Raw genomic sequence first — 27,242 nt, forward strand, 5'->3', positions numbered from 1 at the left:
CCCCCCCCCCCCCCCCCCCCCACCCCCCCCCCCCCCCCCCCCCCCCCCCCCCCCCCCCCCCACCCCCCCCCCCCCCCCCCCCCCCCCCCCCCCCCCCCCCCCCCCCCGGGGTGCCCTGACACCTGCTGCCTGTCCCCGCAGTCACTTGTGCGCCACCTGGGCTGGCCTTGGCCAGCGGACATCCTGCACCCTCCTGCTATAACCAGGGCACTGCGAGGGGGGCCACAACTGTGCCCCCCAACTCCACCGGGGGAGGGGTCTGGTGCCGGGACTCAGGGACAGCCCAGCCAGGCTGTCCCCTTCCTGCTGGTGACTGTGGGGAGAGGCCTCAGCCGTGGCCATGCCCGGCCCCAGCCCCACACACCCAGCCCCAGACCCGTCACTGCAGCTGTTCCTGGCCATCGCTGGATCGTGGCTGACCCAGCTGCTGGCACCAAACCTGACCCTGCCTGGCTTGGCCTCGTCACCAGCGGATTCCCCCGATGGCTGGAACCGGTGCCTGGCTGCCACTGCGTGCCCAGCGCTGCTCAGGTACCGTGGGGCAGGTACAGCCTTGGGAGGGCACGGCAGGGGTACGGGGCATCTGCAGGAGCTGGGCAGCTAGCACCAGAGCTAGGTCATGTTTGGCTTGCTGGTGGGGTCAGAGTCACCAGGCGTGTGTGTGTGCGCGCATGTAACTGCCGGATCAGTGCTGTCTGGCTGTCATAGGTGAGCTCCCCCCCCAGCTGACGTATGGCGAGGCTGGGGCCGTGTGTCACATACATACATGTGTAGCTTGTTTACATCTCTCTGTATACCTATATTGCTGTGTATGTCCATACACAAAGATACACGTGCACACATGCAGCAAGCAGCTACATCAAGCCCAACACCTCCTCTGATAGTCACACAGCCTCAGCTCTGCGCTGCTTTCCCTTGCACAGCAGAGCTCCAACAAATCCCAAAGCAAAGGCAGCTTTCAGGAGCCACGGCCAACTGTTAGGCAGCCTGGTGCGCAGGTTGGGATAGATGAGCAGAGAGGCTCGGTGGCTCTGTAGGGATTTAGAGCATGCTGCTGCAGGGAAAGGCTTTTCCCCTGTGCCATCCTCTTGAGGGAGCGTAGTCATCGGTCTGCTCTTCCCCTGGGTTTCCTGCTCCTCCAGGGAGAGCTGCCGCCTGCCTGCCATCCGGCAGCAGTGCTGGCAGCTGCTGGGGCTGCGGGAGCACCGGCTGTCCCAGCTCCTGGCAGCGGTGCCAGGGGTGGCACCTGGGAGCAGACTGGCCCTGGCAGCGCATCAGGGCAGGCCCAGCCACACCGTGCTGAGGGAGGCCAGCTGTGCGGGGCAGGGCTTGCTGTCCTTCGGCTGCCTCCTCGCTGGGGCGAGCCACAGACGGACATCGAGACGGATATCGACTCACCGGGCGAGCAGCGGGCTGCTCAGGGAGAGGCTGGCCAAGCAGGGGAAAGGGGCAGGTACAAGAGACTGGTGACTGAGAGTGGAAGGAGAAAGTCATTCACTCTTCCCTCCTTCGAAACCTGATGGCGGACAAGCTGCCAGCAGTGAGGACTGGGTGTGGTGCTGCTGTGCAGGTGTTCTGCAGTGCTGTGCAGCTGCATGCTTGCAGCCTAACTGCTGGCCTCTGAGAGGCACACAGGAAGCCACCCCTTTTGGGGTGCTGGTGCCCCACCTGCACATGCAGTGATGGGAATGTGGGTTCTTGTAGGTGGCACACCCCAACAGGACAACAGAGTTCAGACTGTGTTGTTTCACAGCCCCCCGGTGTTTTACATTAAGTTCGGTTCTTGAGTGCAGTGTTTGCTCTCTTCTGCAGGTACCTGCTTGCTGCCTCGATCAGCTCACTGACAACGTCCATGAAATGAGCATCACCAGGGCCTTGCACTGCTGGGCTGGGATGAAACTGCTCGGCTCTCGTGAGAGCTCCATGCTTAACTGAGGGATGCCAGAGATAACATCACAAGCTGGGTGACCTGCTCGCACTGGACTTGGCAAATAAGGTAAAGATGATGCTGGATATCATCAGAGCAAGGTCAGCTCTGGGATTGTGAGTGACTGTACGTGGTTGGGCGGTTTCCCAGAAGGACACTTGGGTGTTCCGATAGGCCTCAGCCCTCCAACAATCTGTGGGCTACAGCAGAGCAGCCCTGGGGGTGGGCATGGGCCTGTAGGGTTCAGTTCCTGCGCACAGAAATGCTCTGAGCTGTGTCCACAGCCTCTCTTGTCTGCCTCTGTACCTGCAGCTTCTGAAGTCATGCTCCTGTGCCCTCCCTTTCTTACTTTCCTTCCTCCCTCAGGGTGCTGCTCCCCTAGAGCACCTTCCCATACCAGAACCCCACCCCGACAGACACAGACACCTCCAGATGTTCAATCCTTTTATTGTCACCCCACAGGGAACAGCTACATCCTCTGCACCGGCTTAATCCCCAGGATGTCAAAGCCCTTGGCCATGATCACGGCAGTGGCCTCGCACAGCAGCAGCCTCCACATGTTCACCTTCACGATCTGGCCTGCAAAAACATCAACGCAGGAGATGGAGCAGCTGCTCAGAACCAACACCGCCCTCCCTCGGGGGACCCATCCACCCACAACCTGCCCTGGGGCTGGGCACGGCGAGCTCCCTCCCCTACTCCCCGAGCCAGGCAGACTGACCAGCCACCGAGTTTCCAGCCGCCTGGCTGCTCACAGCTCCTGCAGAACCTTCCTGCTCACGGACAGAAGATGGCACAGTTGTGCCAGCCGCCTTCCATCCTCCCACCTGGCAGCACTTGCTCTGCAGCAGCTAGTAATGCAACACCAGCCCTCCCGGGACCAGGAAAACCCCGTGCGTCACCTCTGTTCTGGTGCGTGCCAAGGCACGTGCAGCCCCATAGGCCAAAACTCACCACTCTGCCTGTCCTTCTCAACGCAGTAGCAGTTGTCGTAGAACTCAGTGAAGGTGGTGGCCAGCTCATAAAGGTAGTCACAGAGCGTGTGCAGCAACAGATCCTCCAGGATTTTCTGCAGGATCTCGGGGAACCTCAGGATGCACTTGCCCAGCTTCCACTCCTTCTCGTGGTCCAGGACGAGCACCTCCTCCCTGGCTGCCTTCCGCAGCATCTCCTCATCAATATTGGCCAGGCGAGCAATAGCCCTGCAATGTTCCAAAACTTTGTCTGCTTGTAAGGGTCCCAACAAGGCCCAGCCTGCGCCGCTCTCGCAGCGAGCCCACGGGGCACTGCAGGGGAGAAGGCAGGGCCGTGCTCCGTGTAGGTGTCGGCACAACTGCCCGTGCTGCCAAGCCAAGCAGCGCTCAGGGTGCCAGAAAAGCTCTGTGGGGTATGGCAACAGTGAGCAGCTGCTGGAACACAGACTCACCCCTCTCTGGCCACCCAAATCCTCAAAAGGAATTACCTAGAACCTCACAGCTCCCTCCCTGGTAGCTAAAAGGCCCGGGATGCATGGCACACAGCAGGGCCCTGTGTCAGGTAACACAGGACACAGTCTCTAAAGACAAATAAAAACTTGCCTACAGAGCTCGCTTCTCATACCAACTAACCCCACCAGCACTGATGCAGCTACCTCACTCCTTCCCCCACATCTCCTTTGCATAAAGATTCAGAGAGCATCAGAGGCTAGCTCCAAGTGACTCCCAACACACTCAACCCACCTGATCCGCGTGAAGGCATACAGCAAATAAGCAGCTGTATTTCCTCGGTCATCCAGCATCTTGTCGAAGGAGAACACGTAGTCATTTAGTCTGTTGTGGGAGAGGTCTGCGTATTTAATACATCCAAACGCGACTGACGTCTGGGCAGCTCTCAGCTCTTCTGCTGTGAGGACCTGTTACGATTTCAGAACAGGTAACAGTCAGGAGGAGGAACACCCTGCTGGCATCAGGAGCCACACCACGCAGCCTTGGGCACTCAGCGCGGCTCAGGAGGAGAGTGCAGGCAGCTGAGAGGAGTTCACCCACACGGTACGTGGCACAGGCTCACACCCACCCCAGGGACCAGACCCCATCTCTGCCCCTCACTTCTCTCGTGTTCAGGTGGCGCGGCCAACCTGCCCAGGCTAAGGCTGACTCCACTCTCCCTGCTCCTGAAGGCCCAAGGACCCATCACGTTCTCTCTACCATGCAAGTTTGACATTCACCCTGTGCTCTTGCTTCTCACAAACAAACACTTGCCCCTGCAACCCCTACAGAGCATTTTGGACAGTCCAAATGCCCATAAAACACCTCTGTGGTACAGCAACACCCTGTCGGCAGGGCAAAGCACTGTGTGTCTGAATCATATGTGTCCTTGGGAGATCTTTATGGTGTTATTTTTTTCCCGTGCTTCCTGCTATTTCCATTTAAAAGAGGAGCTTTCAGCCTGTACTGCACAGCACCCAGGAGCTCCACTTCCTAATTCCACTGCCTCGCACAGTGCTCGGGCAGCTTGGTCCTTCTGCTCCATGCTGTGGCCCACGCCGTGCAGCTCTCTCCAGGCGATCAGCACCCACGGCAGAACCTCTTTAAGCAAAGGGCTTCCAGCCAGCTCAGCCGCAGTGTCTGAGGGAAAGGGTGAAGCCTGACACCAAAGTGCCCTGCACATCCCCAGCAGCCCATCACCAGAAGTCACCACCAGCCCAGCAGGCCGAGGCTGCAACTTCACATCCCGCCAGGCCCAGCTCCCCTCCCAGCTCCCCAAAAAGCTCTGCAGCACCAGCCGGAGGCCAGCTCGCTGCCTGCAGCTTCCATCTCCACACGGCTACGTACCCAGGGATTCTCCTTTCCCCACGACAACACCCTTGCCCCAGCTGCTCCCAGATAACACCACTGATTCTGTACACATCCCACAGCACCTCCCGGGCAGTTTGGCTGCATCCATATTCTCAGCTCACACTCAGAATGTGGAAATTGTAAGTTTGTGAACAAATTTGGGAAGTTCTCAGGAAAGATGAGCTACCTTGTCCCGTTCCTTGTCTTTCAGCTTGTCCATGGCTCGTTTCAGCCCTTCTTCCAGCAGATCTATGAGACGCACGGTGTCCCCTGAACGAGTTTTGAACTTCTTCCTGAAAACACACAGCCAAAATGACCACCTGTGTAAGAGGCAAAACACTCCCACCCTCTGCCTAGTGTGTGCCCAGGCAGATCCAGGACATGCCCCTGAGCTTCTTGCAGGAATTTCCACTGCTCAAACCTTTGGCTGATAAAAAACCACATGCCCACAAATTGCTCTGTATTGAAGAAATTGACACCAGGCAGCTACACCTAGCAGGAAGTGCAGGAACCTGCCAGAACACAGGTGGGGACCTGGGGGGTAGGAAGGCTCCAACACTCAGAGCTGTCCCAGGCATTAGGAAGGACACAACACCAGCACAAGGCTCCAGTCCAGCAAGGCACCTTTACTTTTGTAACAAACCTCCAGCAAAAGCACTCGCTCTGCAGCGTTACGTGGCTGTAGGAGTGCACTGGTTGCGTCACTTCACAGAGACGCACGAACAACTCTGGAGCACAAGGGCCTGGCCTGCAGACCAGACCCCAGAGGTTCTTTTCCCAACTTTCATTCCATCTACCACAGGGCAGGCAGGGAATAAGGAAAGCATGGCCTTTACCATTGCCACTCCAGTATTCACATCACCTCGGCACCGCCCCGTGCCGACTCCCGGTCCTCTCCCCAAACGGCAGGCAGCAGAGGCCAGGCCCCAGAGGGAACCAGAGTTCAGCACCAAAACTATGTGCATCAGAGGGCCCTGACACCCAGCGCAGTGACGCAGTTACAAATAACTGCGCAGCACGTGATGTGTTTTGCTTGGCATGCCGCATGCGTACTTGTCAAGGAATGGACAAGTCACTCAAACATCCCCTCCAGAGCACACACAGAGGAAAAACTACCTCCAAAGACTTACTTGTCTTCTCCCAGCACCACTCCGAATGCAGCGTGGGTCACTCTGGTTACTTTGGGATCATACCAGCCGATCATCTGTCCAGCTGCAAACACTGTCTGCAAATGCACCGACTGCAAGGAACAAACACCAACAACCAGGTCTCAACCCACACTTCCAGGTAGAGTTTTCTTGCCAGCTTCATCTCCTTCACAATGCTGCTTTCACAATGAGACTGTAAATGTTTCTAGCTCCACAGAAGAGTTCCACCTCAGAAAGCTTAACCTTTCAGAGAGTTTGCCTGGCTTACAGAAGCAGCAACCAGCAAATTCACATCACTGCTCAGACGCTGCTGACAACCTTGCATTTCCTCGGGTAAGAAGAGGCCAATGTATAAGCAGTACAAATCTCATTTCAGACTGTTCTACTGAGAGTTAGGTTTAACCGACCTCCAGTGGTGACTGGGTATCCATAATCATTTGGGATCTCCAGGGCTGTCCATGGAGATCACCAGTCACCAAATTAGATCCACCATCACACTAATGAGGACAAAAGGCAATACACCACACCTGCAGCATTCTACCTACAATATTGTTGTATCTGTCATTTAAATACTTTCTGATCTGTACCAGGAATGACAGAAGAGGCTGACGTACTCACCTGGCCACTGTCAACAACATAGATAAGGATATCAGCCTTCTCTTCACACAGCCTGTGTCTAAGAGCAGCTAAGTCAGATGTGTCATATGTGTAACCTCCATCTGATTTCATGATTGTCAGCGGGACAGGGAAACCTGGGACAAAGACAATCTTCCGCCCATCATCCACCTGGACAAATCCTAGGAAAGCAACGGAACACATCATGTGTCATATCACATGGGGAGGTTTGGGGGCAGGACAGAGACAAACACTTCCCATTCCAGATGCTACCAGAAAGAAAACACCATGCACTCACATTAAAAACTAATGTCTAAAATAAAAATAAAAAGAGAATTCCCTCACCAGCTGTGTCATATTTTGTACTGCACTTCTAGAACAAAGCACCACGCACAAGAAAGCAGATCTGTTCAGATCTGGCCTTTCCAAAAGGGACCTAGTTGGATTTAAAAACTCATGTTGCTGGCATTCAGATCCACCTTTAGAGCCACAAGAACATCACAATGGAGGGCATTAAAGACAATGGAAACTCTATGGAGATGCAGTGAGGACTAGCACAATATATCTAGGAGGTAAGACTAGTCTGACCAGTCACCACTAGTCACCACTACAGATGGTGAGTCTCAAGAATTTCTAAATCTAAACAGGACCACATAAAACCAGAGACTCGTTATGGTCCATTTGGCTTCTTGTGAGTCTCAAAGTCAACATAATCCAAATGTGCCACTGTCTTCAGAGAGACTTCTCAGATTCAAGTTGTCCTCTACTCCCAACACCAAGACTGAGAAGTCTCTCATACACTGCTCCTTGACTATCTACTGAAGATGCAGTGATTCCAGTGGTACCTCACACTATTTCCTACAAACATCACACACAAACTGCTCTTGGTGTCAGCAGGGAAGATTCACACTTTCTGGAACGATACACATAAGAATCAGTTCTGCTAATGCTTCTTTGGGAGGAAATTCCACCAAAGATCCACTCAGGAAATGTTGCTGAGAAAAAGAGCAAGGGTGTGAAAAATGCAACTTTGCAAAAATCAGTCCTACACCTCATCAGATAGGAGTGAGGTTACCTCGCTCATGCTGACATCTGCAGAATTTCTGATTCCAAGACCAAAAGCCTTACCTTTATCTTCAAATTCTTTGACAATATCTTTCATCATCTCATGGTAGAATGACTCCCCTCTCTCGATGAGTGTGATGTCCAGGCAGTTGTAGATTTTCTGGAACTCTTGAGGAGGGAAACAGATCAAAATTTCCATTAAACGTACACAGTGGGAATTCACTGGCATATGTTTACCAATGGGTACAGCAAATCCCTAAATGTTTTCTGTCTCTGGGTCAAGCTATCAGACTAGGACTCAGACTAGACTGAGGAGACAAAAGTTTTAGCTGAAACCCTCCACAGACAGCCCAGTACTTTGGCTCTATCATCCTTTTACTTTAAGCTTCTTATAGCAGGGCGGCAGCGATTTCTTTAAGAAAACTAGAGGATGGACTCGGACATAAAGGTGAGGAAAACCACACTGTTCAACTGCTGAGACATGTTTCTGAACCTGGCAAAGTCACCTTTCCGCGACACGTCACAGATCAGTTCCCACGCTTTAATGAAGTCTGGGTTTTTGCTCTGCAGCAGCACCACACATTGGTAGGCTCGTTTCTTAAACTCCTCCTCTGTGTCAAATCTCCTCTTGGATTCCTATGGTAAAACACACTACATGAACGAAGCACCTGTTTTCCCCCGAAACAACGGGGGGGACTTTCATAACAGGTTCTCAAAGCACACTCGTCTCAAAAGACAAGTCCTTTAATCACGCCCCACATGGCAACTCGAGACCAGATTCATTATCTATTGGCAGATAATTGCAATAATCTATTAACATGATTCCCTTTGTTTCTCTAAAACTGCGCTGCAAGTTTGTAAACCTCCTAAACCTGCTTTTTAGGTGTTGACATAAATATCACGTTTATTTGCTACAAATACCTTGTAAAAAGCTTGGAGATCCCCAATGGGAGGAGAAACAGTTAAGTAATCTGGAAATTTGTCTTGGAGGTGAGCAATGAGCATTCCGAACTGGGTGCCCCAATCTCCTAAATGGTTTAACCTTGAAGCAATTAAAGAGCACAATAAAAATGATTTCTCAAACATATCTTTTAAAATTGCACATTTTAAATATGTATATTCTAAAAACCAAACATACATAATACAAGAAACCAAAAATAGAGAAGCTGCCCCCTCCCCAATTTCAACGCAACGAAGCTGTTGCCCATCTGGATTCCTAACCCTGCTACACTTGCTCAGTTTAGTAGCTTACTGCAGAGAGGATTATTTATGAAGTGCTTATAAAAAAGACCAATACCGACCAAAGCGTACAGAGGTACTGCAGACATTTAGCCAAAGCAGCCCATGTCATCCCAAAATCAGCTCTCACCTCAGAACATCATAACCTGCGAACTCGAACAGGCGGCACATGCTTTCTCCAATGATGGTGGACCGCAGGTGACCAACGTGCATCTCCTTGGCAATATTGGGGGAAGAGAAATCCACCACCACCTTAGACACAGTACAAAAGAAAGAAATGAATAAAGGCAACAGCCATCGCCATATCCCATGTGTTTCACGGGGGGTTGCTGGGAGCCCTTGGATACCCCTGTCCCTCATCCCCCAGCACCCCAGCAACTACAGCTGGTACACATGGGCCAACTGATGGCGCCCAGGCCTCAAGTCACAAAAATGCCACCCTGACAACCAGCTGACATGGCCATCTACTCAACAAATCTCTCTGGAGGGGGATTTCGAAGCTACCTGCAGTCGAGCACACACTTCAGCTGCATGGGTGCAAGATGCCCATCTCCTTACTGCCATACCTTTTTCCTTTTGCCAACAGCCGGTGGTTGAACTCCGTTCATCAATAAACTGCTCAGCTGCTTCGACACAAAATCCTTTCTCAAGTGGACATTGATAAAACCTGTGGAGGAGAAAACCAGCAATGAGTGTTGGGGCTGCAGAAGTGCTTTAAGGGCTTTTTTGATTTCTGTTTCCTCGCATCAAGGACAAGAGCATATGAAGTTAGCTTGACTAAACAAAATTTTTTCAGCAACAGGACAACAAAGCTGTCACTAGAAGACAATTTCTGCTCCCACATTAAAAGAGCCTTCTATTTGTGTTTCACACAACCGCAGGAGTCAGATTCTGCAAGCAAGACCACTGACAACTCCCTTTTTGCACACTGTCACTCAAAGCTGAATCTACAAAACCATTCTTTATGAGAAAGTAAATAATCTTGCCAGGGTTTGCAGAATACAAAACCAAATCCTGCTTTCTAGCCTTCTTTTACTTCTCCTTCTAAGAGCTAATGAATGAACTGCCCAAGCACCCCGAAGGCCTGGGCCCTGTGATCCTTGCCTTTACACTGCAGCCCTAAGGAATAGGAGCCCTCCTATTTCTGCCTGGGTCACAGGGACAAGGCAGACGCAGCAGTTAACAACCTCCGTGCTACTCCAGCCTCTCAGTGCTGAGAGGGCAAGGCCTCCTCGCCACCCAACCAACAGCAAGCACTCCCGGTCTCAGCTGAGAAGGGCATACCTATTTCTCCAGTGATTTTGTATGACTGTGACCCCACACCCATCACTAATGTTCAAAGTGCAAGGCTGATCCCTTAAGGATCAGTGGAAACATTTGTAAATAAAGGGCTGAGGACTGCACCAGCCAATTTAAAACAGAGGCAGATTGCTGCTGCTGCACACGTCTGGGGGCTACAGAGCTCACCACGATAGAAGCAGCTCATTCATCCCGTAACACCGGTTTTAAATAACAGAACAGTTGAACTCAGCTCAGCTTCTCTGATCCCCATCCAGTATAAAATTGCCCTAACAGTTTTAAAACATACAAGGGGTAGAACATGAAAGTACCGTACCAGGCCCAGCAATTTCAACCTTCTCAATGCACTCATTCGCAGGAATATTTTTGTTATTTTCTCAGCAATTTCTCTCGGACTAACCTTCTGTTCCTTGGTTTTGAGCAGGATCTGAAATGCAACAAGAAAATCCAGTAAAATTCAATCCTCCAAAGCATTCCACAAAAAACAGAAAGCACAGACACTACTGTGCATACCTGTCATACTGCTGATCGCTACAGCAGCCTTGCAAAACGGTAAAGGCTTGGAAAGGGCAAGAAAAGAAACCTTCTGTAGGGATCAACTTCAATGCTACCCAGACTACAGGAAAAAAACATGCAAAACCAGATAATAAGCATGTTGTACCAGCTTATTGGCATGTCCTCTGAATCATTCCAGGAACAGTCCCTGCACTCCTCTTACTCTAAGGAGCAAGCAGAGCTCCTGGCTCAAGCCCCAGGCATTAATATGCTAACAAGCTCCCAGAACACAATACACATTTGTGAGGGCTGTTTCCACACCAGCGCACTGAAGGGAGACGTGGCTGCCTGGCACGTAGCGGTGCTGCCCAGTCAGGAGGCGTACTGCTCCTCTCAGGGGACACCCTGCGGGAGCAGGGCTCCTCGGGGAGACATGCACCACGTCCCCGAAACTTCGGCTGATGGGAAGGACGTAACCTGCTGCTCTCAGAGAAAGGACTGCTGCATCCCCTGCCTCTGCTGTGCTGATTATGCTGTGACGTGTCAGTGTCCCCAAGCTGAGGCCCTGCATAGCCTGTGTGCCTCTCCAAGGAACAAACTCCCCAGCCAAGCCCAGCACGAGGAGCCTCTACCCCTCGGCACTGCTGACAACTGGGAACTTGAAGCCGTGGCTTGACGAGGACTGTTCGGACACAGAGTTATGCGAACAACGCTGACACTGAGAAGCCAGGACTGCTCAAGAATCCTAACAGAGACTTAATTGGGGTAAAGCAGCGGTCAGAAAAATGGCAAAGCCCTGAAAGCGTGTGGCAGGGCAGTCACCCAGCGTGCTCCTCTGGCCAGAGCCCAGCCACAGCATGCGAACAGTGCTAACAAGACTGAGGAAGACGACTCGTAGCTGTGCGGGCTGTTTCCGCCTTGGCACTTCAGGCCAAGAGCCTGCTGGCTGGCACGTATCGGTGCTGCCCGCGAGCTAAACTCACTGGGACAGGACAACAGACATGGCGACCGCAGGTGACAACCTGGGCCAGGAACTGCGCCCGTGTCAGGGCAAGTTCAAGGTCAAGAGTAGTCTAACAATAAAAAGGTGAATTAATAACAGAACACTTAAAAATAAAAGTTGCTTCTGTTGTGAACATACACTGTAAAATAAAAGATCTGTAATTACAAAGAGTCTGTCTTCACTCAAAGGCATCAATGCGTTGGAAGCAGGGACACCTAACACCTCAGACAGAACGCAGCACCTTTCTCCCTCACCTCCTGCTTGTACTCCATCACAGTCCCATCCCACTGAGCAACGCCTGAAATGTCTCCTATTCTGTCCGGGCTTTCTTTGGCCAAGTATCTCCTACAAAGCAGCAATGCCATAATTTCTGAGGTTTGATACTTGCCAGGATTAAAAAAAAAAACACTCCTTCCTTTGCACATACATCAGAAGTGTTCTGCAAAGCAGAGCTGTGTTACAGCTGACCTGAAAACCTCCAAGACCAGAACATCATAACAAAACAAACACACTTCCTGAATTTTGATCGGTTAACAGAAAATACCGATGCCCACTAACCACAGATGCCCACACAGCAGCCCCTTGGTAACGGCTGGGTAACGGCAGCCAGAGAGGAACACGAGCATCAAGTGGGCACAGCAGGAAAAACTGTGCATGCAAACTGCCTGAGAGAGTCACAAAATTGAAAATACCTAAGGAAGACAACCCATCAAATTTAGCTCTAACAAGGCAATTAGCAACACTTTTGAACCAAAGGAGCGCTGCTAGAAAAGCAGTACAAAGGAGGGTACCTGAGCAGTAGCCAACGCCTGGCTGAGGCCTGCAGGAAGGTGCCTGGCACACACCAGCGGCCTCAATGCGCGGGTCGGACCCCTCACCCGGGTCCGCCATCGGGCGCTGCGTGCAGCCGCCCTGTCCCCCTGGGGCCATGGGGGGACTGCCCAGGGCCCTTCTCAGCAGCACCCGTGCCAGGGGGTGGCAGGAATCTGCAGCACTGCGCCCCGTGCCTGGAACCTGCCGGCCTCGAGCGAGCGCATGTGTGCAGGTAGGCTGTGCGCACGGGGGGCACTCTGACTTCCCAGCGCTTCCTTCTTCAGAGACCTGTAGGTCTTTATCAGCATTCTGTTACTGGCCTTTAGTTGTTTCCTCCTGCTATTACTCCAAAACATATAGCTCACTACTTGGTAATTAAGTATGTCCTAAGTAAATGAATACAATGACTTAAAATCCCCCAGACTGGGCCATTTTTTCTGTGGCACACACGTGTAACTCAGACCACTCTCCTGCCTCATAACAGCAATCTAAACTGAGATTGAAAGGACCTGCCCGCGAAGGCCAACGCCTCCTAAAGTACCACTAAATATTCAGTGAATTCTCAGCCCAGAGGCCTGCAATGAGCCTAAAACAGGTCCAAATATTGCAACTCTCACGGGGCTCTCTAACCACTTCGCTTCCAGCAGGCAACATCCCACTTTGCTTCCCTTTGGAAGGTCTTTCAGATTTACCTGTTTATGCCCATGGCGCTGTTGCACTGATAATCCCCAAATTTGGGCTGCTGCTTGGGGTCACCACTAGTGGAGGGTTTTCTAAATCTGGGTACGCAGCCTGGATAGCAGCTCCAAAGATCTCCTGAAGACAGCTTTGATATTAATCATGCTTTTCACTGTTTTACTTCTTTCCTCTTGAAGGCTCTGAAAAAGCAAAACACAAAAGGCGTGTGAGGAGCAGTTACATCCTGCTTTGCTTCTCACTCTTCTGTCAGTAATCCTGGCAGATCTCAGCTGGCTGCCTGTCACATGACCACCTCAACACAGAGCAGCGTGGGCTTATTAACCCACTGACATTTTTCATAAAGCAGCGTTTTGTTTAAAGAACCAAGAAACCTCTGAAGTGCCACCGACACTTAAGACATGAGAATGCAGAGAGAGCATGCTGTCACACCTTACTAGCTGTAACAAACGGACATAATTATTTACCTTGTCTTAATGAGAACAAAAGCACGTACACAGCATTAATTCCTCATTCCCTTACCTTTCGAAGGAAATTTAACCGATATTTAAGTTTTGCGTTTTCGTCTCGCAACCCTTCAAAACTCGGGGAGATTCCCAAGCATCCAAAATTCTTCAGCGCTTCGATTTCAGCTGTTAGCAACTTAATCTCGTTTTCCTGAAAAGCAAATTAAATGGACACACTGTGATTCCTGGAGAAGGGGAACAGAAGGTGAGGAGCGGAAGGATCTTGATACACTTCTAGTTGTGTCTCTAAAGGTAACAACAACGACGTGTAAGTAGATAATTCCAAACAATCTTTGTTTAAGATGGTTCTATTTGTGTCAAAAACATGGATTCTGACACATTCTTAAAAGCGGTCAGTGCAGTAAATAATCTTACTGATCTCAAGACAGAATGCACAAGAAAGACAACAGGTCAGGCTAATGAAATTTAGGCTCAAAAAAAGGGGCATTTTCCTCCAGCTTTTTTATCTAATAAAGATGCCAAAGTTTTGATTTCAAACTCCCTGCAGCCTCCTTCAAGCTTTGGCCAGTTCCACTCTCTCTAGCTAGGCCACGTTTTCCTCCTTCAAAGGGTGAAACCACAACCGCTCACACAACCCCAGCAAGCTCCAACGCCGCGTGACAGAGGTGCCCAGAAGTCGGCGTGCTGCCTCACAGGAGAGCGTGAGGCCGTGTCGGCAGCACGTGCTCCCACCTCACCACTCAGTCCTTCCTTACCTTGGGGTTAAGGTGTTTAGGAGAAACGGGAATTTCATTTTATTCTCCAAATAAATGAACTTCAGCTTTCAGCTGTCTTGCAGGTGTGTGCCCCTCTGCCCTCTCTAGTGAAGCCGGGAGCGGCAGCACAGCAGAGCTGTGGGTGCTGACCCAGAGCCTCCCCTCGCCCACGGGCACTTTTATAACCAGGGAGAAGCTGCTGCGAGTAGCAGGAACTCTCCTCACGCAGCCCCCCAGTGAAACGAGGAATCTGAAACTTCGTCTCTGAAGTCCGCCTCTTTTCCTCCCCCAGCCCATCAGCCACTTAACCTGGTCCACAAACACGCCTGGAGGCTGTAGAAACCGTCCCAACGGCGCTCATGTCCCTGCTGCGCTCGTCAGGGGTTCTCACAGCAGGAAGCAGGTGCTGGCTAGCATCAGAGGCAAATAGGCCACCAAGAACCTTATCAAAAGGGCTTGCTTACTTGAAATACCTGGAATATTTAATTAAGGAAAAACTGGGGTCATCAAATCCCCTGGCCCAGTGTTACCACCGACCACAGCAGCTCCCACAGGTGCCAAGCAGAACCGACTGCAGATGCTCAAAATTCCTGAGCTGGGCCAAAACATCTTAAGACTGCCCTATTTACGGAGCAAGCTGAAAATCAGTACTTTGAGGTCATTCTTCATTTGCGCTTGGGCTTCAACATTTCCAGTGCACTTCTTTTATAACCTCAAGGCCTCCGCTACAGGAGAACAGGATGCTTCCTGCAGGTTCAAGCATGAAGAAACAGGACTTTGGAATTAAAAAACTTGATCAAAACCTCTGTTTTGGCACTTATCAAACCCAAATCATCTAAAAGCAATGCTATAATCTTAAAAATAACTCACTTCAAATCCCCATTTGAGCTGTTCCTTTGCAGCTTATTACTTTTTTTTTTAAACAAAGGCAGACATCCCCCCGCATCCCTCAATCAGCTGCTTTGCTCTCACATACATACGCCTACCTTCCCCTTGACAGAAAATGTTTTCTTATTTTATACTTTCTTATTGGCCTGACCTGGTAGCATTTGGTAGAACTCACAGATCTGTTTAAAAAATTTTCAGACAACTTCAGATTTAAAATAGTGGAAGAGGGATTTCATTGCATTAATGAACAGTTGTTTCACTGTAAATTTAAGTAAGCACTATTGCAACAAACTGACTTAAGGCAATATCGGAGCAGCAACACAAATAACTGAAGTTTAAACCACCTAATTCCCCCTCCGTCTGAAAAAAAACCCAAACAACTGATGTGCTTTAAAAAAGCACAAACATTCTGTCCTACTCTTAATATCACACTACCTGTAAGCTCTGTTCCACGCAGGATTACCTGCTGCTAGCAAAGCCCCCAGCTGCAGGACAGGTTAGCGAGTCAGACCCTTGGGAGAGTTTTGCACGTGATGACAAATATTGCACAGATCCAGAAAGTTTTTTTGTTTTCTCCTTTTGAAATAAATGACATCCCTACACATCCCAGCCCATGAGCAGCTCTCATGTACTCGTCCTGCATTAAAAAAATACCCCCCAGCTACAGCCACTGGAGATCTTTCAGCACCCCGGCAAGCCTTTCAGAACGAAATTCATTTCTGATTGTCCTCCACAACCAAAATTGCTCCCAGTCACCCAAGTTAAGGCTTGCAGGAGATGAAACGAGCAGTATCTTACCAAGCTTTCTTCCACATGGTCACGCTACAAGAGAGGATGAGAAAAGGTTTATCCATGTGCATGGCCTGAACCCCAAACTCGACGGTTCTCAGGAATCGCCAGCCCCGGGGCTGACATCTGGCCTGAACAGCTTCTCTCACACCACTAAAAGCTGACAAGTATCCCAAATGGCTGGAATTGGCCAAGAGGGAAAAAATACCTTAAAACAGTGCCAAAAACCAGGCTCTCATCTACTTCTTTACCATGACTGCACAAAAACAGCAAATCCACAGCCCAGACACCTGCAGACACGAGGTGTTCAGGACACCACCATTTCAGGCTTGACCAAGCCCAGGGTGTCAGCCCACACTGCTGCATTTCCCCATCGTGTTTTCTTCCTGAAAGTTTCAGCATCACTCTTTACTTCCAGCAGGGATTACACCGAGTTCCAACAGTGATGGGTAAAGGCTAGGAGGGCTGGGGTGGTACCGTGGCCTGCTCGGCCCTGGCAGGCAGGGAGCCCTCGTGCAGGGCCCGGCGGGAGGGAGCAGCGCTCCCCTGTCCCACGCCCATAACCACATCTGGGCTCTCCAGGAGAAAGGCCTTCAGGCACTCACACGTTGTAAATGCCCCTTGTCACAGGAACCTGCAATAAACCTGCTTCTCTAGCAAATCACCTGTGAATGCTGGGTATTGTTAAAGAGATACCAATTCTGTAATCTTTCTGAAAAAGAAGTTACTGCGTTAAACTACAGGCACCCCTCGTATTCCTCCCAGTACCGTCCAAGTGAGGGGGCAGACAGTGCCTCTGTGACAGTGGCCACTACACCCTCACCCTGCAAAAGCTGTAACTGAGAACAGGAAAGAGCTGCTGCCTGGGAAATAAAACTTCACATTAATCCTCCCGCCCAGCCCCTGCGTGCACCACAGCTCCTCAGCAAAGGGCAAGACCCGGGGAGCACCTCACGGGAGGCCGCTGGGATTACGGGGGCACCTCGAGTGCTCTTTGGTCAGCCCAGCGCCAGGAAGCTGCCCTTGTCTGCGAGTACAAGACAGCGACGGCTCTCCCGGTAAGACCCTAAGGCCCGTCAGGATGTGAGCCAGGCCCCGCCGAATTCGCAGGGCTCTCGCACAAAGCCGCCTGGCAGGGAGCCCCGCTCCATCACACCACAAAGCGGCCGGGGAAGGCAGATGGCGTCGGGGCGCCTCCCTCCCTCCCCCTGCTCCTCCCCGGGGCTTCTCCCTCGGCCGCCCCCGGACCCCCGGGCTCTGCCCGCCTCCCCCTGCCCGCACCTGCCGCGCCAGCCGTGCCGCTGCCTGCGCCATGCGCGGCTCCATCCCGGGCTGCGGAAAGGGAAGGGAGGGGACGGGACGGGACGGGACGGAAAGGGGAGGCCGGGCCCGGCCGCAGCGCCCCCTGGTGCGCCGGAGGCCCCGCTGGGGGTGATCACAGGATCCTAGAGCCCTTAGCGTTGGGAAAGCCCTCCGGGATCGAAAAGCTCTCCAGGATCACCTGGTCCAACCACCCCCCCACCAGCACTGAGCCACCACTGAGCCATGTCCCTAAGCACCAGGCCCAACCTCTCCTTGAACACCCCCAGGACAGATGCCACCACCTCCCTGGGCAACCCCTCCCAGTGCCTGACTGCTCTTTCTGAGAAGAAATGTCTCCTCATTTCCAACCTGAACCGCCCCGGCACAACTTGAGGCCATTCCCCCAGGATGTCACAGGGAGGGGGGTGAGGTGACAGAGGCTCGGCTCTGTGGGTGACGCACGGCGTAGCAAAGCACGAGGAGGCCAGGAGGCTGGTGGTGCAGGAAGGCTGCTTTATTGGGAAAGGCAGGCAGGCAGCAAGGCTGCGGCCCTCCACCCACAGCAGGGGATCAACAGGCGCCCCCTGCATCCCAAGGGCAAGCCAGGATCCCCAGGGACCCCCCCCCACACAACACAGCTCACAGGGCCTCCGTCACACTGCACACGGGGCCTCGGTCACAGCACCGTAGGGAGGCCCTGCCAGGCGGCAGAAGGCAGGAGTGAGGATGCTCCAAAGTCAGTTTATTGCAGTCAAGCCTCAAACAGGATGAGCTGTACAAAAATTCTAAAGAGAGTTATTGAAGAATAACAGCACCTGATGCTGGATTTGTTCTTATTTAAAATTCTATTTCCCAAAAATACATTCCTAAATATACAAACTATACAATCTTGTCACTTTAATGCTGGTTTTTGTGATGATGCAACTCAACCTAGAAGTCTTTAAAATATCCACATACTGACGAAAGCTCAAATGTACAAATGCCTTGGTGCCTTCATATACCACATAAATAACCTTCAAAAACCAAACTGCATTGTAGAACTGTCCAGAAAGCAAATACTTTATGGTGATCACACGTCATCCGCAGAGAGCGTTGGAATGTTGATCCTCGGCCGTGTGAAAAATGCCATTTTCTCTCTAGAAAGAGATGATCAGGTGTTAGTGCAACAGAAGTCCTGCCAGCAATGTCTATCATCTACATGAGAATTTATCCCACCAGCTGTCAGCACGAAGAACAGCAGCACAGGCTCGCACAAGCTACACCTTTTATTTACATAGCATACATGAGGTACTGTTACAGTTAAGCTCACGACACTGACCTTATCAAAAGAGCCATTTCAGAAAGGCTCATTTTTTAGCATTATGAGCATGTTACTTACAGAAGCAAAGGGCTGCTTCTGCATTAAGCAGAGGATTTGCAAATTTGGTACCAGGTGAGGAATGATTTGGAGTAGTTCTGGATGCCTTGTGATCACTTGCAGTGCTGCAGCTAATTTCTGACTCTCAGATCTTAGACTCTGATATGAAAATACAGAAATTTGTTGAAGCAGAACAGTTAACTACTACAAAGATGAACTTTATCAGTACCTTAGGACTCCACAAAAAAAGTCAAGGTAGTCAAATTTTCCTCCCCTTTATTATTGATATGTTAATACCTGAATGACTGTACTTCCAAAGGCTCCTTCCGACTCTGCCCTCGTAGCCTGTGAACATCCTTGGCAGCAGCTCTCATCATTTTATCGGCTTTGAGCTCACACTTGTGTTCTGTTTTTTCCACCTCAAAAATAATGGAAAAAAATCTGTTTTTGCTTCCAGGAGGAATCACTTTATCCAAACAAATATCTAAATACAGCAGCATTTTAGCTGCAGACCTGCAGCGTTTGGAAACTGCTAACTCTGGAATCAGAAACCACAGAAGCTAAAAACTGAAGGTTTGTCAGCTAACCACTGTAATGAAGAGAGCTTTTTGTAAGGTCTTCTTCCAGCCCTTTGGTATGAATCATGGCTGGTATCTGTCTTCTTTGTATCATCTTTATTTTTAAGCCAGTTGATCAGCTCATTGAAGAACACAGAATCATAGAGGGGTTTGAGTTGGAAGGGACATTAAAGATGATCCAGTTCCAACCCCCTGTCGTGGGCAGGGACACCTCCCATCACACCAGGTTGCCCAAAGCCACGTCCAGCCTGGCTTTGAGCACTGCAAGGATGGAGCTCTCACAGCTTCTTTGGGCCAGGGCCTCACCACCATATGAGTGAACAATTTCTTCCTTAGATCTACTTTTTTTTTTTAAAAAAAGAAAAGTTTAAAGCTGTTACTCCTTCTCCTATCACACTTGTATGGCTTTCTTGGCTGCAAGTGCGCACTGCTGGCTAGTGTCAAGTTTCTCATCAACCAACACCCCAGGTCCGTCTCCTCAGGGCTGCTCTCGATCCAGCCTCGGCCCAGCCTGTGTCTGTGCTTGGGACTGCCCCGGCCAGCTGCAGGACCTGGCACTTGGCCCTACTGAACCCCATGAGGTTCGCACAGCCCCACCTCTCAGGCCTGCCCAGGTCCCTATGGATGCCATCCCTTCCCTCCAGTGTGCCAACCACACCACACAGCTCAGTGCCAACGGCAAACTTGCTGAGGGTGTGCTCGATCCCACTGTCTGTGTCACCAACAGAGATGTTAAACAGTGCGAGTCCCAATTCTGACCCCCGAGGACCACCACTTGTCACTGATCTCCACCTGGACATTGAGCTGTTGACTGCAACTCCTTGAATGTAAGCATTCAACACATTTTGGTTGACAGTCCATCCATCAAATCCATGTCTCACCAGTTTAGAGAGAAGGTTATCATAGGGGACAGTGTCAAATGCTTTGCACAAGTCTGATGACGTCAGTTGCTCTATCCACCAATGCCAGAACCTCATCATAGAAGGCTTAGAGATTTGTCAGGCATGATCCGCCCCTAATGAGGCCATATCGCCTGTCACCAATCACCTCCTAATTTTCCATGTGCCTTAGCACAGTTTCCAGGAGGATCTGCTCCATGATCTTGCCAGGCACAGAGGTGAGACTGATTGTCCTGCAGTTCCCCAGGTCTTCCTTTTTTCCCTCTTTAAATACAGGGGTTACGTTTCCCCTCTTCCAGTCAGTGGGAACCTCACTGGACTGCCATGAGCTCTCAAATATGATGGATTGTGGCCAGTTCATCCACCAGTCCCCTCAGGACCCATGGATGCATCTCATCAGGTCCATGGACTCGCGCACCTTTAGGTTCCTTAGCCGGTCCTCTCCTACAGTGGGCGGTTGATCATTCTCCCAGTCCCTGCTTTGGCCCTCTGGGGCTTGGGCTATGTGGCTAGACATTGCGATCCATTTTCAAGCTCCACCCCAACAGGCATCTTATACCAACTCACTCGTACACCTTTGTGGCAACAGAATTTAAAAGTTTCTGTCTGATGACAGCAGAGGTGCCCCTGAGGCTTTCCACACCACACCTGCTATGGACTGGGAGGCTGAACTTCACAAAACAGATGCCGTTTGTGACTTCCCATACTTGTGCTAAGGCAGAAAACAACTGTGCATGGGATCAGGACTACAAGAAGAGGCAACAAACTCCAGCAAGTTCAGGGAAGATCAGACATCTGCAACTACACCATGTACACTAACTAGAAAGGTTTCCTATTCTAAAAAAAAAACAAAACAGGATCATCCATGCACAAGTTTTATTGAGCCATTATTTCTCTTAAGAGAAGGACTTAAATGCTACCTTCCTAACCTTTGTATCTGTGGGAAGGTGTGCTATTTGCGGACTGCAGAGTCTGTGCCTATCTGAGAACAGCAAGAGACTCAAGGACTCAACTTTCATCATCAGTAGCTAGCTTGATGTAGCCATAAGTGGAAGACAAGTGACTATAGTGCTAAGGTTTCATTTCCAGACCATCTTAAGTCTTGTTTCTCAAATCACATTGCTCAAATGTTAAATAAAATCCAAAGGCTGGTATTATTGGTATTACTTACTCGTTTTTCCACCAGCCTCAGCAGTAGTCGAAATCTCTCATCATCCTTCACCCACTGCGGTAACTCTTTTTCACCCTGACTTTGAGCTTGTTCTAACTGTTCCTTGAGTTCTCTCAGCACAGAGATCTCCTGAACTAAGCGATCGTGCCAGGTTTTTGAAGCTTGCAGGTCCAGCTCCAGGTCTAGTGAAGTGCGGATTAGACGCTCTGTACCAAAGGACTTAACTGAAGGCTGAAAAAGAAAAGGGTTTACGGAGACAACGGTGAGAACTGCCCAGAGCACTCCCCTCATCAAAGGCCTAGTACTTCATGTGACCCATTCTTCCAACACTTCTGAGTGCAAAGCATCTCTATCCTGTTTTTCTATCTCAAGACAGAAAGCACAAACTCAAGCAAGTCTTACAAATGGGCCTTTTGATTCTTGTGTTTCCACTAGATTTCTTCCTTGACATCTTCTCCAAATAAAAGAGGTCTTGCTTACACACTATGCTTATAAGTTTCCTAGTGTTTCATCTTCAGAATAATCAACAATGCAACACAAACTTTATTTTTTTTGCCAACATACATCCTGTTGTCTTCTGTCAGTTTCAAACACAAGCATTCTGAAGAAAACCATCTCCTGAGGAAGACAGACATATCTCAAGTATCCCAGGGGAATTTCACTGATTACCATCACAACAGGCACAGGGGTTGACTGTGCCACTGACTGATTAGCACAAGGTCACCTGAGCATCTAAAGAAGCATTCTCCTCACCCTCTTCCCCAATTCATCAGTGTAAGCACTAAAGACTCTTACAACAATAAATATGGAAACATTTATGCTACTCCTACTCTGATATGCTGGAAGATACCAGGAACCATCTTCCTGAAGTGATTTTTCTGAGTGAGCTCTAAGTTAAATATTCTTGTCATATTCTGATGTATCAAGGAAAAGTAGCCTTAACAGCCCAAACAGAAAAGATTGTGAACGGAAGCACTTGGCAACTGATTTACATTTGCAAATTCTTCCTTTAAAACAGTTTTCATTTTTTTATGAATGTCTGTGCTAGACAAAAACAAGCAGTGATGTTTTTTACCCGTTTCACTCTGACACTGCGCCGCTCCATTGCATTTCGAACGAAGGGGGGCTTTTTGGATAGCGTCGAACTGTCGCTATCACTGCGATTCAGCTGAAAATGGAAGCAAACACCAAATACTTCGTGAAACATACAAAAAGTACGTACTTACATTAGTAGCAAGATCACAGGGTTGTGTACGTAAGTATGAACAGTGATGTAAGCAGAACTATTAAGCTTTGTGAAAGACTGCAGCGGACACTTCGCGAGAAGCCAGTCGCACTGCCAGACAAGGGAAAAACTTCTGAAGTCAAATGGGAAGAAAGCAGTCTGAATTTTTCAGTGTGACCTAACACTGAGTGAACACGGATACCACGCTTTCATTAATGAAGAACAGTACTTATAAATCCAAGATTACATTTTTCCTTACCCGACACACGTACTGACTTTGTGGTCCTGGTGAAAACGTTTTGGAGCGGATGATAGTGCTGCCTCTGACAAACTGAGCTTGGGGTGGATTTGCTGCTCTTTTGTCTTTTGGACGAACCACAGTAGAAGACTGTGCAAGGCTGTCTGTGTTTGTCTCTTTATCCACCTGAAAGACAGATACTGCAGTGTAAACGCCAGCTTGCCGTCGCACCAATGACACACATCCAGGGCTGCCTGGCAGCCACCCGTGACCCATCTCCACTTCCAGTTCCAGAGGCTTTGCATTCAAAACGAGATACTCTTTAGCCCTTTTTATTCAGGGTGTCCTGACAGTTGACTCTCAACTCAGGAGCTGCTACATTAACTGTACTGCTCCCTAAAGGCTCCATGTCCATTGATTGCTGTGCAACGACTGAATCCAATGAGCGCTGCCTGTTGATCCAGTACATCAGTGTGACCTGCAATCTCACACGCAGAGACAGAAGTAGGATTTTAAAGACCCTTCCCTTACTTGTTGTGCATCTACAGCAAACAGAGATGCAAATCACCATATGCACATGCACAGAGAGCACATCTAGAGCACATTAATTATGTTTGTCAGAATACAACTACATTCAGAATTATGCAAGGTAAAAGCCACAGTCACAATTTCCATGAGTAACAAAAGGAGGCATGAAACGATGCTATATTAGCCATGGGGAAAAAAAATGGTCATGTAGAGTTACTTAAAAAGATTTCAGGTAGGCAAACATTTAAAAATCAATTACGAGCTTTCAAATGAAAAAGCATGGCTGTAGCCCTGCTTAGCTCAACAGCAACCCAGCAACCCAGTCTAAGCAACAACAACTTCTCCCTTTAAACTAAAACCTTAAAACAGGAGCTCCCTTAGCAGGAGATGAACTAAAAGGAGAAAATAAAAGGAGAAAAGTGTTGACATCAGACAACAGGAAATATTTTAATGAAAACAAAAATGAGTTTTTCTGACTTCCTGAAAAATCAGAAAATCTTTTTAGGAGGAGGAAAAAAGCACAGCCAACAAAATACACAAAGCCTGATGTACAGCATCACAGGACTAGACAATATTGGTTCAGCACGACAAAAGACTTGGGGGTGGTATTGCGCTTTCCCCTTCAAAGAAGTGTCTGGTGCAAAGGCATGAACCAGTTATGCTAGCAATGCCTTGTGGTTGCATAAGCAAATCAGGTCAGTGCCCAGAGAAATATGAGAGCAATTATTTTCTTATACCAATCCGTGAGAGCTTTTGGCAAGAGAAAGTCTGCACCGTCAAGCTGTAGTCCCATGAACTGATACCTGCGAAGACAGAGTCAGTTTTCCACTATGCTCTGAGATTTGACCATGAACAGAATAAAAATCAAGTAGGTGCAAATACTTCCTTACTGCAGTGGTCTGTCTCTTCAGTTTTCACAGTCAGTTCTCAATTACTGCCTCACCAAGGCTTGTTTTTTTCTTTTTTCCTAAGGGTGTATTCCTTTTGAAACTTTAATACTAGAGTGAAGAGTGAACACTGCACATAAAACTGCTTATGAGAAAGGCAAAAGGAAGATTTCATCCTGGAATCTTTGGATGGTGCAATTAAACAGAGGCTGCCTGGAATACTGCAGCAAGCAATAGGAAGTTTAACTCAGCTTTCTGTTCAAAAGGCCCTTGATTTTACCTTTACTGCTATTTCCATATGCAGCTGGGAATTCAGACTTTCTTCTGTTTCCCACTGCAATTTTCCAGCAGAGAATTCTTCTTCCTCTTCTGCTTCATTATCACTGATCTCATCCTGCTCTTCCTGCTCAGGAACCTCTTCATCTTGCCTGTTAAGAACAGCTTCTGTTACTGAACTGGCCTGTTTTGTACAAAAACTCAGGTGTTCCGGCAGGGAGTTACTTCCTGTAAGCTGCTGAACAGAAACTCATCCCCAAGGCAGCCAGTTGTACCCAACATGTCCTGTAGCCACTGAGATTGCACACACACAGTTTTAGACGGAAATAAAGAAAACTGGAGGGGAGCTGCACCGGAAGACAACCATCGCAGCCAAAACCTTCATAGAGAATCTTGCTTTAAATGAAGGAAGTTCAGAGTTCAGCCATGCGGTCTGAGCATAAGATGGGTACACCTCTCAGGATACAATTAATCTTAGTTTAAAAAGTGATACTGGACAAAACTGACACATTGTTTTAAAATCCTTTCCACCTCCTTTGATTTCACTGCTTGCTTCTCTGTCAAATCTATCAGTCAGGACTGCTTTTCATTTCAAATGTTAAGCTCCATTACTAAAATCTGAATCTGACCCACATAAACAAGAACCAAAACTAACAGTGAAGCAAAGCCTTGCACCGTACAGTGGAACTTTCACAAGGTCCATAGAACATTGTAAAAATAACAGAATGAGCATAGTGCTATTGTCTCTACTTTTAGAATTTATCAGCTTTGGTCCCATTTCCGAAGTACAACCTTTAGAAAAGAAGACACAAATTTAATTGAAGTAGAAAGAAGCAGATTCCCATAGCTCTATTACCTACTTCTTTCTCCACACATCAACTGTCAAGTCTTGAATCCCCAAATGCTCGGATGATCCCATGACACTAAGGCAGTGGAATACTACCTACCAGCTCTCTCCACTAGTTAAAGTGCTTCTGCTTTCCTCCAGTTTCTTCTCCACAGCTTCCAGTTCGACAGCTGTCTGCTCTAAGAGCGCTGATACGGAGTCCTGAGGAGAACAAGAGGCTTCTTTTAAAGATACTACTCACTCAAACTGCAAAATACCCAGCCTTCCTGGTCACAACAGCCCCTGCCAGCCTTATTCTGGTGTCAGAGCTGAAATCTCTACACCCACATTGCTCAAGCAGCTTGTTACATGTACAGTGCATAGTCAAGCCTGTGTGAGTCCAACTCCCCCCAGTTATGCTAGCAGTACAGCATGCGTGGACATACTAGCCTGAGAATACTGCATGCCATGCACATATACAGGTTAAGTCTGTATTTTGACTTGTTCAGCAAGTTTACTGCAGCAAGGTGAACTATCTAGTGGGAAGGAAGGCAAGAGCTCCCACATCACTTAGAGCAGACCACATACCATATCCCTCAGCTTCAGTGAGGAGCAGATTTCAATATGTATTTAGCCCAGGACAAGGGCATATCTGTAATCAATATATTATTTTGCTGCACTCAACATCCTCCCAGTTATAAATATAAACTAAACAGACTTCACTTCTTGTCTACTGCATCAGTCCTTCACCCACTTAAACAGTACTAATGAGAAGGTTTGTAAGAGATTTCTCAGGTTTAACCAGTTGTTCTTACTGTTTTGTCAGTGCAGAGTATTTCAGAATGAATGTTTCCTTGTTTACTTTTCCTATTTTGCTTTTGCAGATACTTATAACTAAGGAGGTTATACCAACGGGTTGATTTCTCTCCGGATCTACATATTTCAGCAAGGCTAATTTGTGCTCCACCCTATTGAGAGGGGAAAAAACAATTTTAGTACAATATTAAAATGAACCAGTACCACAACAGTAATAAGAGATGAGAGCAAAAAGCGAGGACTACCTGAGTTTGGCAAGTTCATCAAAAGAAAAGTTGTCCTGTTTATCCCCATTTCAACAGCATGTGAGAAGTTATGCTAGTAAAGCTTTATGATTAATTATTTTTAACATTGTCTAGGGCTTCCAATCCAAGTATCAAGTGATTCATTACAGGTCCTGTGTTCAAGTATGAAGAAGTATGAAAAGTCCTGCTGCAGCTGGGACAACTTACAGCCACAGCTTAAAAGAAAAAAGAGAAAAGAACAGAAAGACTCCCTTTCAAGAAACCTGCAATGCTGACAAAAAAAAATGACTGTTTCAGACTGAGATGCTTTAGCTTTTTATATTGATTCCTCTTCATCTGCCTTCTCAGCTTTTACTGCCTTACGTTTACTATACACATCCTGACAGATCAACAACATAAATAAAGCCGTTTTGCAATTTGCTTAATGTCTTGAGCGGACTTCATCTCACCAGCATCAACCTGGTGGACAGCATGCTGAGCACTCCTTTCAGGAGCTCAGGTACTGTGGGACAGTACAGGCTGCCAGACAGGGAAGCCCCATTTGGAAAACAGGTGCTTCCTTGAACCCAGATGTGCTTTGCAAGGTAGGTGAAGGAAGAAATGCAGAAGCATCATGAAGCATGTACCTCCTCCAGCCAAGGGAGATGCTATAGAACACATGCAGGAGAAAATATGAACTTTTACAGAAAAGTTTAAGGTTTACTTATACCCCAGTTCAACACACCCTACTCATGTTCTGGAGTACATTATTCCAGAAACAAATTCATTTATATCAAGTTTCCAGTCAGCACTGAACAAAAAAGCTGTTCTAACAATAGGGGTTCAGGTGTCTATGGAAATACTAGCACTCATAAAACTGTACTTCTGTGGATTTTAATAGCG

General features: G+C 48.8%; 2 protein-coding genes and 1 long non-coding RNA gene across 6 annotated transcripts in view; 1 reads left to right on the plus strand and 2 right to left on the minus strand.

Moving 5' to 3' along the window:
* The first annotated feature begins 77 nt into the window (after window positions 1–77).
* On the plus strand, window positions 78–2,504 carry LOC121077826. The gene is made up of 3 exons (XR_005824329.1): window positions 78–531; window positions 1,813–1,996; window positions 2,390–2,504. It is a non-coding gene; the product is annotated as an uncharacterized LOC121077826 (long non-coding RNA).
* RARS1 (arginyl-tRNA synthetase 1) lies at window positions 2,359–17,431 on the minus strand. The gene is given in 18 exon segments (XM_040573381.1): window positions 2,359–2,506; window positions 2,882–3,129; window positions 3,646–3,818; window positions 4,928–5,033; window positions 5,871–5,980; window positions 6,507–6,685; window positions 7,632–7,736; window positions 8,075–8,204; window positions 8,490–8,610; window positions 8,938–9,059; window positions 9,374–9,474; window positions 10,423–10,470; window positions 10,473–10,530; window positions 13,109–13,164; window positions 13,167–13,247; window positions 13,250–13,295; window positions 13,636–13,770; window positions 17,294–17,431. Coding segments are annotated over 18 exon segments (1,974 nt in total). The 5' UTR covers window positions 17,339–17,431; the 3' UTR covers window positions 2,359–2,396.
* A 379-nt stretch (window positions 17,432–17,810) lies between these two features.
* WWC1 (WW and C2 domain containing 1) overlaps window positions 17,811–27,242 on the minus strand; it is a 70,569-nt gene continuing 61,137 nt past the window's right edge. For all 4 annotated transcript variants that reach the window (XM_040573398.1, XM_040573401.1, XM_040573399.1 and 1 more), the window contains exons 16-23: window positions 26,115–26,267; window positions 25,421–25,521; window positions 24,478–24,625; window positions 22,804–22,968; window positions 22,395–22,487; window positions 21,320–21,550; window positions 18,969–19,090; window positions 17,811–18,450 (exon numbers count right to left, since the gene is read on the minus strand). In XM_040573398.1, the coding sequence (XP_040429332.1) occupies window positions 18,384–18,450; window positions 18,969–19,090; window positions 21,320–21,550; window positions 22,395–22,487; window positions 22,804–22,968; window positions 24,478–24,625; window positions 25,421–25,521; window positions 26,115–26,267 (1,080 nt within the window). In that variant the 3' untranslated portion in view covers window positions 17,811–18,383. The remainder of the gene's footprint in view (window positions 18,451–18,968; window positions 19,091–21,319; window positions 21,551–22,394; window positions 22,488–22,803; window positions 22,969–24,477; window positions 24,626–25,420; window positions 25,522–26,114; window positions 26,268–27,242) is intronic.

This window comes from Cygnus olor, chromosome 14, assembly GCF_009769625.2.
Source record: "Cygnus olor isolate bCygOlo1 chromosome 14, bCygOlo1.pri.v2, whole genome shotgun sequence".
Lineage (NCBI taxonomy): Eukaryota > Metazoa > Chordata > Aves > Anseriformes > Anatidae > Cygnus > Cygnus olor.